The 14740-nt window shown below is 33.2% G+C and overlaps 1 protein-coding gene across 1 annotated transcript; it reads right to left on the bottom strand.

Moving 5' to 3' along the window:
• Nucleotides 1–638: 638 nt before the first annotated feature.
• Nucleotides 639–12077, bottom strand: LOC124356896 (mitochondrial import receptor subunit TOM40 homolog 1). The gene is made up of 6 exons (XM_046808175.1): nt 11666–12077; nt 6257–6519; nt 6014–6122; nt 4850–4981; nt 1987–2166; nt 639–994 (listed from the first exon to the last, which is right to left on the bottom strand). Exons 1-6 carry the CDS (start codon nt 11817–11819, stop codon nt 855–857), a joined length of 978 nt encoding a protein of 325 aa, XP_046664131.1. The 5' UTR covers nt 11820–12077; the 3' UTR covers nt 639–854.
• Between the last annotated feature and the right edge of the window lie 2663 nt (nt 12078–14740).

The raw sequence follows: 14740 nt of genomic DNA, 5'->3' as shown, positions 1-14740 counted from the left end.
AGGAAATTACTTTAAAATCAATATTAATGAATTAAAATGTTATTAGTAATTATTTCGGAAAGTGATAAAATTTAATATAACTGCAAAATGAATAATTCAAATGTTAATTTAGGATGGCTGGTCTTCGATTTGTGAACGAATTGGTCAATCAATCAATCCACAAATCGACTGGCTGATCCTTAGAGGGCTGAAATGACATGAACATTATTTTGTAATAGAAATTGAAACCAACAATAACGATGATAAATTTCAAATTTAAAAAGAAAAAAATGTCCAAATGCATTTTTTGACACATATATACAGTATGACAACAAACTTTGGTTTTTAATAGTTAAAAATGCAAACGAAACATAATGTCAACTTAACAATTGAAAACGGTTCTTAACTCGTATTGAATAAATTGGCTGAACATTGCTAGTGAAATGAAACCTATATGCTTTTTTAGCAAGTAATTAGTTCTAACAATTATATGAAGAGCTCTTATTCTTCTAGCAGCAGTTTTTCTATTAGTTGGGAAAGTACTAATAAGATTATGTATATTTCATAACATAAATAAACTACTTAATCATTTTAAGGAAAAGAACAATTGTGAAGAGGGAGGGAATTTGGGTATATTTACAATTTAAAAATTCAAGACATCTAGTCAACTTATTTATAATTATGTAACAATTGGTTGTGTATTTGTATAAAATAAACCAACAGAACAGTTCTCCAATAACAAGACTAGTCCGTAAAAAACTGAACACAAAGAAACAATTGAAAAAATTGTCCGTGGTTAGAAAAAAAAAGAAATTACAGTTGCACAACTTACTCAGTTGTTGCTAAATTTGTACTAAACGCTGACACTAAATTTATTATCCGATCACAAAACCAAGACCTAACCTAAAACTGCTTTTTCTGTGATTTAAATTCCCACTTAATGCAAGGGTGACTGGCATAGGTTGTAATTTCTTTTCTATAACAGCAGCAATGTTCCAATTTGTGTCAACACTCCCTGAAACAAAAAAAGATAATTTAATAAAAGTAATAAGTTATTACCATTTTCTAAGTTTTATACCTATTATCATTTATTAATACTTTCCTGCAATGTTTGTCATCATCAGATGACCGGATCTAATGTACAAAAACATAACAGTGAGCCCTGGTGGTTGATCCTATTTAATATTGATCTGTCACATTACTGAGTACCATTCAAGTGCTTTTAGACTAATTCATTAACAAACCAATTAAAATACTCTTATCTTTATTAAATTTAAAAAATGAAAGAACAACACACTTTCAAATATGATTGTAGTCCGAGCTCAGAGGGCCTGTAAAGGTGGCCGTGGAATCTCTGGCTCTCAGAATGAAGATTATTATGTCAGCTCAGTGAGCACCACAATGAGTGGCTTCCACTATTTTCCAGTTAAGTTTGACCGGCCACTATGTTGCATTGTTATAAAGAACTAAATTGATATTTCACGATTTGTAGTACATATGAAAGTAAACACTGTGCTCAATGACAATGACATTTAATGTCAGTGTCACTTTTGTGTTTACTGTAATTTTACTAGTGCATTTGGTAAGATCAAACATCAAATATGAAAATTAACCTATAGTCTGATGCTATTAGATACCTATTTTGTCGGTGATCTTATATAGTGGAAGATATTGATAAACAAATAATTTAAAATTACCACAATCAAAACAATATAAGTTTGAAATGTGCAGCAAACAACCGTAAGACAATTATTGTTTCAAATAGGAATGCTTTTAAATTTACACTTAACATGCAAGAAGTTTGATTTTAACTTCTTCATCATTGACTTTTTCGTGGACTGACATGACTATTATAATCCAGGGAGTCAAGTCTATTACCAACAGACTTCGATGCTGCACTAAGCAGAAGGTGAACTGGAGTTAATAATCTCAACATTCACATTGAGTCAACCCTTCCCACCATAGCTATGTTATGTGTAAATTAATATGATTTAAATGAAACTTTACCTCTGAACTGCAAATCGGCCTTAGGTAAGTCGACATAATAACCAATAGTTCCAACTGACTCCTGCATCCGCATGTTGGTTTCCATCTCTACACCAAAATGTAGCTGCTTGCTTGCCTTCTGGTAGTAGCAAAGGTGGAGGTTGGCCATCCCTAACGTACCACTGCAGACATAGTCGTCCCCTTCAACATTACATACATAGCTTCAGCACCTACATTCATGATTTTGTATTGCATACAATTAATATTAAATTATGACTTATCAGTCAGATTTTGTTAATTATAAGTAAGATCTTTATACATTCATTCAAATTTTAAAATAAACATTCTAACATACTATTATAAAATACATTTAAACCCAGATTATCGATACTTCAATTGCTGGAAACCCAGGATATCGGAAACAACACTGCAATGCAAACAGTGCAAGTAATGCAAACAGTTCCAGTAGCCTCGAACAAGAAGCTAAAGAAAAAAGAAATAATTTGGGCAAGCAGCAACTTAATATTATATTGACAGCAAAATATTTTTGCGGGGGCTAGCAATGGAGGACAACACATCAAACACCTCGCCACAGTTAGCAAAAAAAGAGCAATGAAAAACCCTACTCTTCAATACCATCCTCCTAGCCGCAACTTAGTCATACCTGTACCGTCAGAGATAAGTCCAACATCCTCCCATCCCTACATGCTACATGCGCCCTCAATGCTGCCACCACCTGCTGCTACTAACACCCCTTCCATATTTTGTCTTGGAATTTCAGTGCTGCACTCGCTAACCATGCTGGCAGCAGCACAACCTGTTCCCCCATTATCCTTCAGTGCGTGAGATGATGATGTAAAAATATAAGGAAGTAATCCTATTAAATTATTAAATAAAATTGTCTTTGTTTTTATTTCAAGAACAAATAAGTTTATATATATATATATATTTTTTTTTTTTAAGAAGAGGCTAATCCCCTTTTAAGCCTTATTCTGTCCGTCCTCATGGGCCACCAGAATTGATTATAAAAATATTATTTTTATTCTACACATTATATAATTAAGGTTTTAGTGTACTAATATAAAGTTGATTCTCTACATTAATGAAAACAGCCTCTATACTGTACAAAATTAATTGCAATTTTGTTGGATTCTCTCTGCTCCCATAATGACGTATAAAGCGATGACAGATCATGAAACAAAATATGTAAGAAATATTTCTAAAGAATTTCTTGCACAACTCTATATACTTCAATTTTAAAAACGATTCTATACACAGTTCCTTTAAGACATAAGATCTTTATTGCTGTTGATCATATATACAATGAAATAGGCATTGTCAATATACTTTTTAGTATAAAACATATACTAATATAGAAACAAACCTACAAAACATATATAACAGACTCAAAACATTTACCTTACAGTTAAAAAATAAATATATATTTTAAAATTTATACCCAATGATTTAAAACTGAATATTACCATCCATATTTATAAACTTGTCAATTGAATAAAATGGATTATTTAAAAGCCACAAATAAAATGTTAAGTGTTAATGTGTTGTTATACTGTGTTGTGTAATGTTTTGGAGTCTATTCAACATTAATATAATGTTTAAATGTACAATTTGTTTAAACCCTAATTTTATAGGTTAAGAGTATATTGACCAGCTTCAGCTTCTACTGTCAATGGAGTTTAGACCCCTATCTTACTTGATAAAATTCACTTCTGCAATTAAGGACCTTTGACGACAAATATTCGAATTACAAGTAATTATCCGAAACTCTTATCAACAGAATAGATCACGTAGTCTTGAACGCTCACAATCTCTAAAATATCAAAATCTCATCACACTTATTATCTGACCCTTTCCTGTGCTGTTGTTATCAACCGTACACTTAAAACGCCCACAAATGTACCTCCCCCTGCTCAGGACATGAGGGGTCATATACATCTCATAGTCGGAGTTAAGGTACTTATGGCTGGTAATTTCAGAGAGAACGTGTTAGCTGTTGCTGAGCCCTACAAAAATATCACTTAGCCAACGGAAGTGTGAGTTTGTGGATCCTGTAATTATGGTTAAGATGCTATATATAACCCTTATAAATTCTTGCATAATCTTGAAAAAGCACCAATAATGCAAACTCATGTCTTTTTTCTCAAGATTAGCACTCTTGCAAAATCTAACACTCCTCTCTCCTAACTTATGCCTTGGCACTTACATTCATGAAAACTCTTTAAACGTAATTGAAGCCCTGGCATAACTTGTTTTCATGCCGTGAATTGTTTTGGTTCCAACAGACCACTTTCAGTAAAAATACCAACGTTTCTGTTAAAACGTATCACATCGTGACTATCAATAGAATAAAGGAGTTTGACCAATAGTTGCTGTAGATCCCAGTACTGACCAATGCTCCCACGCTATCTACACATGGCTTGTCCTAGTCAACCATCATCTATTGTTTACAAGAAGGTACTGAGTTATTAACTAAAGAGAGTAATAAAATCCTTTAAGTTGTAAGCCTGACAATGTAAAAAATCATAGAGGTTTTGGTTCAAATACATTTTTAACAAGAGAATTTTAAAAAAGTGTCCTGATCTGTAAACAAATTAAAAACCTAAGAACCATAAGTAATAGCTGACTTACTACTTCTACATATCTACTTAAACATAGAAAATAACAAATTTCAATTTTAAATGTTTATGACAGTCACTGTAGTCTCGGGGGAATTCAGCTAGATATAAAAGCACAGTCAATCCTATTTAGTCAAATGTTACTAACTTGTGAATATTGTACAGATTTGCAATAATTTAGCAGTTGTTCTCACAATAAACAATCTTCTAACTTAGTACAATTGAGGCTCCAGTTATTATCACCCTACCTGTATATCTGGCTGAGAGTGACAGAAGAGCAAGTTGTCCACCTGGTATTTGGTTGAGACGTTGAATGGCTAACTCTGTACCTAACGCTAAGCGTGGTGTAACACTGTGTAAGTACTGGGCGACAAACACACCTGAAAAATTCAAATTTTTTAGATTTATATTCCAGTAAAATATTCTTTTTTGGCTTTTTGACTTACAATTTGAATATACAAAAGGCAAGTCTAAGTTTTATATTTAAAATAATACATGGCTCTGTCAATCATACAAATTTTGTATATAGCAAGTTTCATTTAAGAATGTTTAACATTTTTAAACAAACAACAATATAGTAATAAAATACTTAAATGAAAAATAATCACATAAAAATGTATTAACACACAGTCTTAGTGTTAAAACTGTACACTAGAGCTAGAAAAGTTTTGTTATAAAGCACATTCACTACCAAATCTTACAATAGGAAGCAATTAGTAAAGTGGTACTAGGTTGACATTTTATATAAAATTGATAAGTGTGCAGTTGCATCAGCCATAACTGTATAAAAGCACTTGACATGTTTAAAACTCCTTTCCTTTCACTTAGATATTGTAACCAATATATTCTTCAGAAAGCAGACAAAAACAGTTAAACATACTCTGTATTGTTACTTACACGATAATTGTATTTTTCAAAAGTATATTATTACTGCTAGTAATATAACAATAATGTGATTGGGTTTTTTCAAAGTACAAATATGTAAGCATGTTAGTCTTTAGTCTGATTGCCATCAAGTCTATAGGTATATAAGAACATTATTTACTTTCTTACTAATCTGTTTATCATCAGTCTAGTGAATTTTTAATCATAGAAAACATTATCAATGATAAGATTTGTCTTCTACTAGATTAAATGAGTACCAAACTGATTCCATGAGTTTGGTAGGCACTGACACCACAGAAATATAGGACTCTAGGTGTAGAAATTGAGAATGCTTTTATTTAAAAGACAAGTGGACATGCTTTATGGTGACCTTTAAAAAAGCATAATTATAGAAGCATGAACTGTTTTTGTCATATCACTACCAGAGAAACCTCTAGTGCCAAAGTTTTTATGTTCTAAAATGGTTAGTGTACAATCGGTTTGTAAGCAGCTGAAAAACAAAGAATCCACACAGTAATGCAACCTACCTTGGAAGTTGTTTAACAAATCAGGATTTATGACTGTGATTGAAGAGGTATAGTTGTCAGCCTTATAGTCAGCCTGCATCTGAGCCACGGAAAATTGGCGATTGGCCATCTACACACACACAACAATTGCTATTAATACCACAAATATCATAATAAGTAATAAAATGCTTTAGTAAGGGATCAAAAGAAGAATGAAATATTTTAAAAATTAATAAAGATTGTTATAATAGTAACAACCCTTACCTGTGCTTGAAATTTAAGTCTAAGCCTATTGCCGATTTGATGGAAAACATTTGCTGCGAGCAATCCACTTGTGTCAATATCGCCAATTAAAATAGGATAAACTTCGCCAGGCGCTATCTGGTTTGTTCCTACATAGGTAGCACCAAACCGATAGGAACCAGGTTGTTGTGTGTTCAGCGTGATATTGTGTGACACCTGAAAGTGGTTGCTCAAGCCTTTATTCAGGACTACCCTTGCTCCGTCAAACACTGTAGGGAAGATTTCTGTAACAAAACAAGTCATCGTGATAAATCTCTTATAGCTAGGGTTCTACTTTTTATTTAATGTATTATGTAAATTATGGTTTTAAAACCTTGTCTAGACCAAAATATTATGATGGGGTAGACATTTGATAGATATGCATCATATAAAATAAAACGACTTCAGAGAAAACTCAATTGCACGGACTTTAACGTATTTTAAATCAATTACACACCATTTATTACATTAGTTGCTTATAAATAATGGTAGTTTAATAAGAATATAGGTTGTCCTAATGAAATCCCAATGCCAGCCCAAAATCTGACCTCAAACGGTTCAATCTACGGTAAATGGCAGCTTATATTGTTCCTTATATCTAGTGCCAATTGTGTGAATTTTATCTAATTATAAGAATGACAACAAATCTAGTTAACAACCTCATGTTTGTTATTTTAAACTGTTGCTATATTTGGAAATCCTTAATTCATATTTTTAATTATACAAAAAGGTAGATAAAGTCCTTCATAATTAACTTTCCTACGTATTTCGATGTTTTTGAGAAACCAAAGGAGGCACACTTAAAATGAACACCCTGTATATAGACCTCATAAGCTTGGTTTGATGATTAGCCGGATTTGGGTACAGTAATCTATAGTAGTTACTGACCAAACCACACAGAATTCATCAGACCTGAAGTTTATGATCTTGGCTGTAAATTCGTACTAACCAAGTATCAACAAAAGCATGTACCAAATTGCACATTATGCACAACATACATGATTTTGGGTCCTAAGCTTGTACAGCCAGGTTTTTTATCCTGACTTTACACGGAAATGATGGTTCGCTTTTGTTTCCTAGAGGAGTGTGCTGAATTTCATATTTCTATCTTTGTCCATTGAAGGTTGAGCAGGATCCATCCATACTTTAAACTTAATTCATTTCAATGAGCTGCCATTTTGAACTATGTTGGGATGGAAAGCTCTAGTTTTCACTGTTTTTCTTCTTTTATCAAGACCTTTCAAATAAGGTCACTTAATGGGTTTTTACATTTACAAATTTTGAGACGCCCCTATTTTGAGGATTGGGCAAAGTTGTAACAATGACTAAAAAGTTCACTTCTAATTCTTAGAAAGATATCCCGAGTTCCATTCCTTCATCTTTATCCATCAAAAAACTAAACAGAGTGTATCCATAATTTTAAATATTCACATTGTATATTTAATCTTTTCATTTCATTTTTGTAGGAAAAAAAGGAGGATGATTCCCTTTTTAGACTTATTCTGCTCACTCAATGGGCGACTGGCCTGTATGAGGGTCTTATTATCAAACAGAAGAACAGAATAAAGATATGAGGTAGTACAGTATCACAACGTCGACAGTACTGATAAAGAATGCTGCAATGGTCCACAACAGGATTTGAACAGGCACTTATCTCTAACTCAGATCCAAAAACACAAAAAAATCATTGAGATATCTAATTTAGGATTTGGAAGTGAAATATTTATGGATATTTGCATTGAGTTCCTATTTATAAAAATTTTATAACTTTATCCACATGTTAAAAGCATAGCCAAGATGCATAGCCAGAAGCTAACCGTTATCCCCTATCAATGATTTTAGCTGTTATATTTAATAATTTATTGTATTAATACTGCTAAAACTAATGCTTGAATACATTCTTTAATGTCAAGGATAACTTTACAGATATTTAGAATAAGCTCAAGTTTGACACTTGGTAAATAAAGTAGTGTTGAAAGACAGTAAAATCAAACATTATCTTTTGAAAACTCATCTATTCATTTAAACTCATATGATCAATGTTTTAGCCCCTACATAAGTTGTAGGGCTAGTTAGGTAAGTTGTTAGGTATCTATTCGGATACGCTACCAAAGTCTGTTGGGGTGTACATCAATTATTTACTCCACCTCCATTTAACAGATTTCTGGATAGACTGCACCAAAAAAATTAATCTTGCATTAAAGCATTTACTATATTTAATCATAGAAACATTAGCTCCAGAAAAGGCAGTGGCATCCATTTGAAAATATTACTTTGTCTTGGTATATCTAAACAAGTAAAACAATGTCAACGATTTTAATTCTTCTTTTGATTATTTAACTCCTGATAGCCGAACACTACAGAGAAGAGCTTTGGACATTTTCATTACCAAATTGGGAAATCGGTTTTTGGTTTTGCTTAACCTTCAGTATGGAATCTCTAAATGGTGCTTATTTCTGATGTTGAGTTGTAACCCAGCTCTAATAGGCAATTTCAAGATATTTCGTCATAAACGCATGGACAGGAGGCTAAGAAATATATACTAGCCATATAACGTTCTAACTGCACAAAATTGTTTCAAAAATGAATATGGAATAACCTTAGTTTTCAGAATATTAAAAACATAATTACTCATGTTTCGTACTTTTAAATTGGCATAGAACATAGGATTTTGAAAACATTAATATATAATGGATTGATTCATCTTAACAGATATTATGGATTGCTCAACACTAATTGATTTAATCTATGGAGTACGCTTCCCATGAGCAAACTCAATATCAGCCAAAATGTTATTGTTTTGGAACTTGGCCTAGGCTAGGAACTTATAGCTGGTTTATCTAACTCTTAATAGAGGAAAAAAAATCTCCATTTAACATTACTTTATATAAATACATACCCTATTAGATTTTTCTTATGAAGATAACATTTAATTGATATAACTTAGCCTAATATGAAAAATAAATTTTAATGTTAGGTCTGCCACTGTAAAAATACTGACATTTTTATTATCAGTGGTAATTGTACAACTGATAAAAATTTAAATTAGACTTGGAAAGTAGTCTGTTAAAAGAAGGTATGAGCAAGAAAAACAACATTCGGTGTAATACTTATCTTTTAAGTTAAGAAATGTAGGCCTAATGTACTTTTATCTGTCTAGTGCAACATGCTTGTTATACCATAGAGCTATAGTTAAATTTGTGATGTAACCTACCTGCAGGTAAAATAATTAAGTCATTTTAAATAAATATAGAAAGCCTAAATCTTTAACAATTCCTATGGTAAAATTAATTTCAAATACATCTTTTTGATTCTTGGTCGTTGCAACAATAAGTATGCTACTACTAAGCCATGGTGATAGTACAGAATCATCTATAATGTTATAAAGAACATTATCTTTTATTCAATACCTTAATAAAAATAATGGCTGCAGTATGATAAGCGGCCACCACGACAATTGCATCATCAATATTTCTGGTTATCTAAACTACTAAACAATTATAACCCGAGTGGTAATTATCATATTAACCGCCGGGGCGGAAAAATACGAGTTTTGCGTTCTTAACTTATTGGAATCGTCCTATATAAAAAAAAGTATAAGGTTTGATGGGGTGGAAATGAGAAATAACAAAGTTCTAGAAAATAAAAAATTAAATAACTTTCCAGTAATATCTCCATGTTCTACATCCACGTCTAGCGTCACGTGACCTTTTGTGGCAAATGATTGAACCTCGTGATGACGTCATCGGTTGCGCCGCCATCTTTGCAAACGTAAATGAGAAATTACAGAAATGAGCAGAATTTTGATCAAAATTAATAATGTTTTTCTTAATTTCGAGAAAAAAATTAATTACGAGTGCCTCCGGCCATCAGCGCGGGCTTCGGCAGCACCTTCGGTGCTGCCCCGCGCTGATGTCAATAAAAGAAAAACATCCCTCGAGATAGTACCTATCAGTAAAATATAAAATTCTAGAGGGGCTGATCAAAAATATAAATTGAAATGTAATGCAAAGGCAATTATGTAAAGTTTAAAAACTAAATAAATCATGAAAAACTCAAATACATAGATGGATATTAACAGAGAACACTTACCATTAGTGTGTTGGCGGATATAGCTAAACAGCAGCAACAAAAAAGTGGTCTATCACAACGAAACGACACAGTCTCCCGGTTTAAAAACACCACTCGACCGCACGACGAACAAATACACTCATTTTAAAAAATGCCCTGTTCTATTAAAAAAGAGATAATTTCGTTTCGGTTAAAACGTAAGCTCTTTACGTGCCCTACGAAACACTCCGACACACACAATTCACTAGGGTTGGTTGAACTAGTGGATGGTTGATTCATCATTGTAAACTCACTCACTCAATCCGACCTACTGAACACGATATCTTGTGTAGAACTGACCTATGCCCCGGACAACTCAGATAACAGGTATGCTATCAGGCTGCTATCAGTCCCGGCCGCAGATAATATTCAAGTAAACAGATTATCCAGACACAGCACACAAACTGAACATTAAAACATTAGAAACTTTACCACTTATCAATATACCCCCTAAAATCATGTTATTTGTCATTTGCACCCCCTAGTACTATATATATTTTTTGTTCAGGAGGGTGAGCAGAATACGTTGGTAACGTCAAATTCGTGATTTGCCGCCCCGGCGTTTAATCTTACTGGTACCAAAAACTGTATATGTGTAGCCTATTCAGGCTGCTGTGTAAAACTTACTATTTTGAAGGATAAGCGTATCTGACAGCTTGTGACACAAATGTTAAGTGACCGTGTAGTTGCGGCCATTACTCAAATATAACACAAATTTATGAACTTCACATTGTTTGAATTAAATTTAAACAATAATGTTATAACGCATTCAAAACAGACAGCTTTAATTAATTCTTTGATATTATCTGGAGTCCACACTGTCCCCATTTGCATTTGTTATTAGCCTAAATAAGAAGATAAATATATACATGCGTATTATAAATAGAAAGTTAGGCTTAAAATTAACATTTATAAGTGCTCACGATCTGAGCTTGAATTTAGGTACTAGGCCTTTATCAGTGGATTCTTTTACTGGAAGTGTGGGGTGGCGCACGGTACTACCAAACCCCGCATCAGTGGCAAGGGGTATTTCCGATTAGTACTTTTCCAACATCGAGATCTGATGTTGGGAAACCTATTTTTCTTGTTGAACAAAATAAAATTAGAATTTTGATGAATAGGTAACTGTTATTGGGATTTTTCTGTATTCCTCTTTTAACATAAATCTTCTTTTGGCCCAACTCCCTTTTAATGAAACTGACCCTAGTTTATCAAATTAATTATGTAATCCACCTAAGCCTAGCAAGTACTATTACAATAGGAATAGATTATGAAACAAACCTTTTGTCTTTTTATGAAGTTCCTCCATAGTGCCAGGATTTTCAACTTTAACTTCATCTTTCTTTTCAGTTGATGGTGAAGGTGGAGGCACAGAACCAAACATTCCGAAATCACTTGGATTCGGAGGTTTACTCGCCGCAAGCACGTTTCCCATTTTCACTAAAATATAAGTTTATATGCGTTTCACCGACTAAAAATAATTAAATTTTAAATTGAAAATTCCGAAATATTAGCCATGAGGGCTGTTTAATTAAATGACAAATTGAAGTAGCGAAATGAAATAAATAAATAATATACTAGAATCTCAATTCATATAATTCTTCTATTCTAACCTACACACACCCACACCAAAAACCAGCGGACTCAAATCAATTGGATTTGGAAAAGAGACGAATGTACAAGAGAAGAAAATGACTGTTTCTTTTCATTCCTGACTTTGGTTGGTTGGTTTGTTTTCGGCCAACTCAATCACGTGTATCTCAAAGCCTACACCACGAAAGAAAGTATTCATAATTGTACACTATTTTCAAATGAGTACTATAATAAGTGTACATATTTAGGACATTGTATTAAAATAAACAAATTCACTTTTATGGTTTGAATTTGGCATATATAAATATTTAAATGGGCAGAAATGTGTTAAAATCAGTTCTTTAAAACAAAAAATATATTTATTATATTGTTTTAAATAAATAATTCAACCAATATCTTGCGCCACGCAATTAAACAACTACACCACGAACCTACGACCTGACTGTTAAATGTTGTGTGAATACAATTACTGTAGCTATTTCAGTATTTTTACACATTTATTTCGTTAATGAATCTTTGAGCAATAAAGAAAGGAGAATAAGAGGTAAACACGAAAAGCAACAAGAAGAGCAGCAATAAATTTAGCCAACGCACATTTTACAATAAAATGATTAACTTCTCCTATTTTAAGTAATTAATTTTAAACAAAAATAAATGTGATTTTTGTTACATGTTGGTTTTTCAGAACATTAACAAAACCCTTGATTATGGATCCTTAATCAAGGACAAAATATGAATTCTTTGAAAAATGCATTAATTAGTCAGCATTTCTAGTTGATTTCAGTTGATTTGATTCTAGGACTAAAAAAACTTATGTAAGAGTCAATTTAATAGAAATAACAAGATACGTAGTAACAGAAACAAAAGAACATCGTCTATCTATATAACATGTAATACAGTCAGATATCTAGATAATGACATTGAAACTTGCCACTTTGAGGGTCTGTATATGGTTAGCTGTAGATGATATAACATTTATTTACGTTTCTGACGGTTTGTTTTAACTATATAAAGCTCATAAAAATATGACCTCAAAAATTGTGATTTTGTATGAACCTTTCAGTACACTTTCATTTTGATATACACCAAACTAGCTAGCTGCTGAGTGGTTTTTTCATCTCAAGGAAACCCATCTCTATCGATAAAAAACAGGTTGTCTTACACAGTGCAGATTGACTCCCGGCTCCTAAATTTATTCAATTTCTCAAATGCACTGAGAATTAACGAATGGAACATCTACTGAAAAAGTTCCACACGACTACCCATTGCTCCCCTTCGGGATCGCTTTTGTAAGGATATTATTTCGAGAGGATACCTACTATATCGTCATCAAGAAAACTCCTTTGTGATTTATCCCATTGAACTGAGTAAAAGCAATGCCACACATGACTTTCTCAGATTTTTGTTTTCAGTACATTCTCTATACTACATGCACAGATATGAATCAACCCTGGTCAAATACAATCTGGACAAACAACATATTATGAACTACAGAATCCATGCCTATTCCAAGCTTTCTACTTTATCACCCCTAACTTTCGCTGGCGTGATCTTATGTTTCAGTTAAGGCATTCCGAATATCAAACATTTCCATTTTAGAATCGAATATGACAATGGCTTGTGAAACACAAAGTCGGGTAAAAATGTTCGCCCACAGCACGTTACCTCTCCGCCGTCTCTCGGAGGTCTCCCAACCATACTGACTGTCCACCGAGCTCATGCTTATTGATGTCATCGTTATTTTAAAATTATCCAACTCTCATACTTGAGTCTTGTGACAGGTCAGTATCCCACTTTAAACCAAATTTTTCTCAAACATGAAAGTTTAGCACCCAAATCACAAAAACACCTAGCTTGGATGTAATCCACCGAGCACAATCTATCCAAAGAGCATCCCTCGACTGTGTTGTTATCTTGTGCTTATATCGTTCTAATAGCACATCCACTCATATATCGAACCCTTAACTGAACGATTAACTACCTCCTGCCATGTCAGAAACTGTTCCAAATACTTTTGTGTGCTGTTAGTCTACACGTAAAGATTCATTATGGCGCTCTTGACTTTGATATATTTATACTTTCACCGATTATATGACGATATTCATCATTCACCTGGTAAAAAGAACGATCTCGGCTGCTAGAGTCAGACCATACTAGCCCATTTAAGAAATACCACTCTATCTTTTACTCCAATTAGCACTTTGTGCCACGTTGAGAATCCTAGCGGTTAATGGTCGTGATGGCATCAACGTATTGCACGGGGAAGTTCCCTGTGAATATTAATACGAATTATCCACTCATATGTAATATTACAGCAGTCCGGCCCATGTATAGAATCTTGAACGAAACCTAACGTGATCGCATACATGAACCACTTGCCCCTGAGATAGCTGCTAAAGAGATACCCTAGAACCCTAGAGTATTCTCAAAAAGTGGGCAGGAACGTAATATTGACTAGAATAACAGCCTGCATGTCGGACCAAATGGCTGAATTGACGATGTCTCATATTAACCATGGACAGCATGATCGTTCTATAATAGCAATGATTCTCATATAGTACCATCACGAATGAACTCATCCCTTCCAATACCACACCAATCATAGACTGGTCATCTCAAGAATCAGAGTGAGGGATTCCACTACTAACCTCTATTACTTCTGCGAGTTTTGGCTTAAAGAACAGCTCTATAAGTTTCCATGCCAAGTCCAGTATACAGAATGGTCGGTATACAAACGCGATAATGTTCTTGTTCTTGATAATG

This window comes from Homalodisca vitripennis, chromosome 3 (assembly GCF_021130785.1).
Source record: "Homalodisca vitripennis isolate AUS2020 chromosome 3, UT_GWSS_2.1, whole genome shotgun sequence".
Taxonomy (NCBI): Eukaryota; Metazoa; Arthropoda; class Insecta; order Hemiptera; family Cicadellidae; genus Homalodisca; species Homalodisca vitripennis.
The sequence above is the reverse complement of the archived record's forward strand: the minus strand, read 5'-3'. Positions and strand labels throughout refer to the sequence as shown.

Bases quoted from the DNA above. Each gene is read 5' to 3' on its own strand.
- LOC124356896 (XM_046808175.1), bottom strand. From the start codon at position 11,819: ATGGGAAACGTGCTTGCGGCGAGTAAACCTCCGAATCCAAGTGATTTC. The intron at 6,123-6,256 runs GTAAGGGTTGTT...GTGTGTGTGTAG, and splicing joins GACTTAAATTTCAAGCACAG to ATGGCCAATCGCCAATTTTC. The intron at 2,167-4,849 runs GTAGGGTGATAA...GTAATGTTGAAG, and splicing joins ACTCTCAGCCAGATATACAG to GGGACGACTATGTCTGCAGT.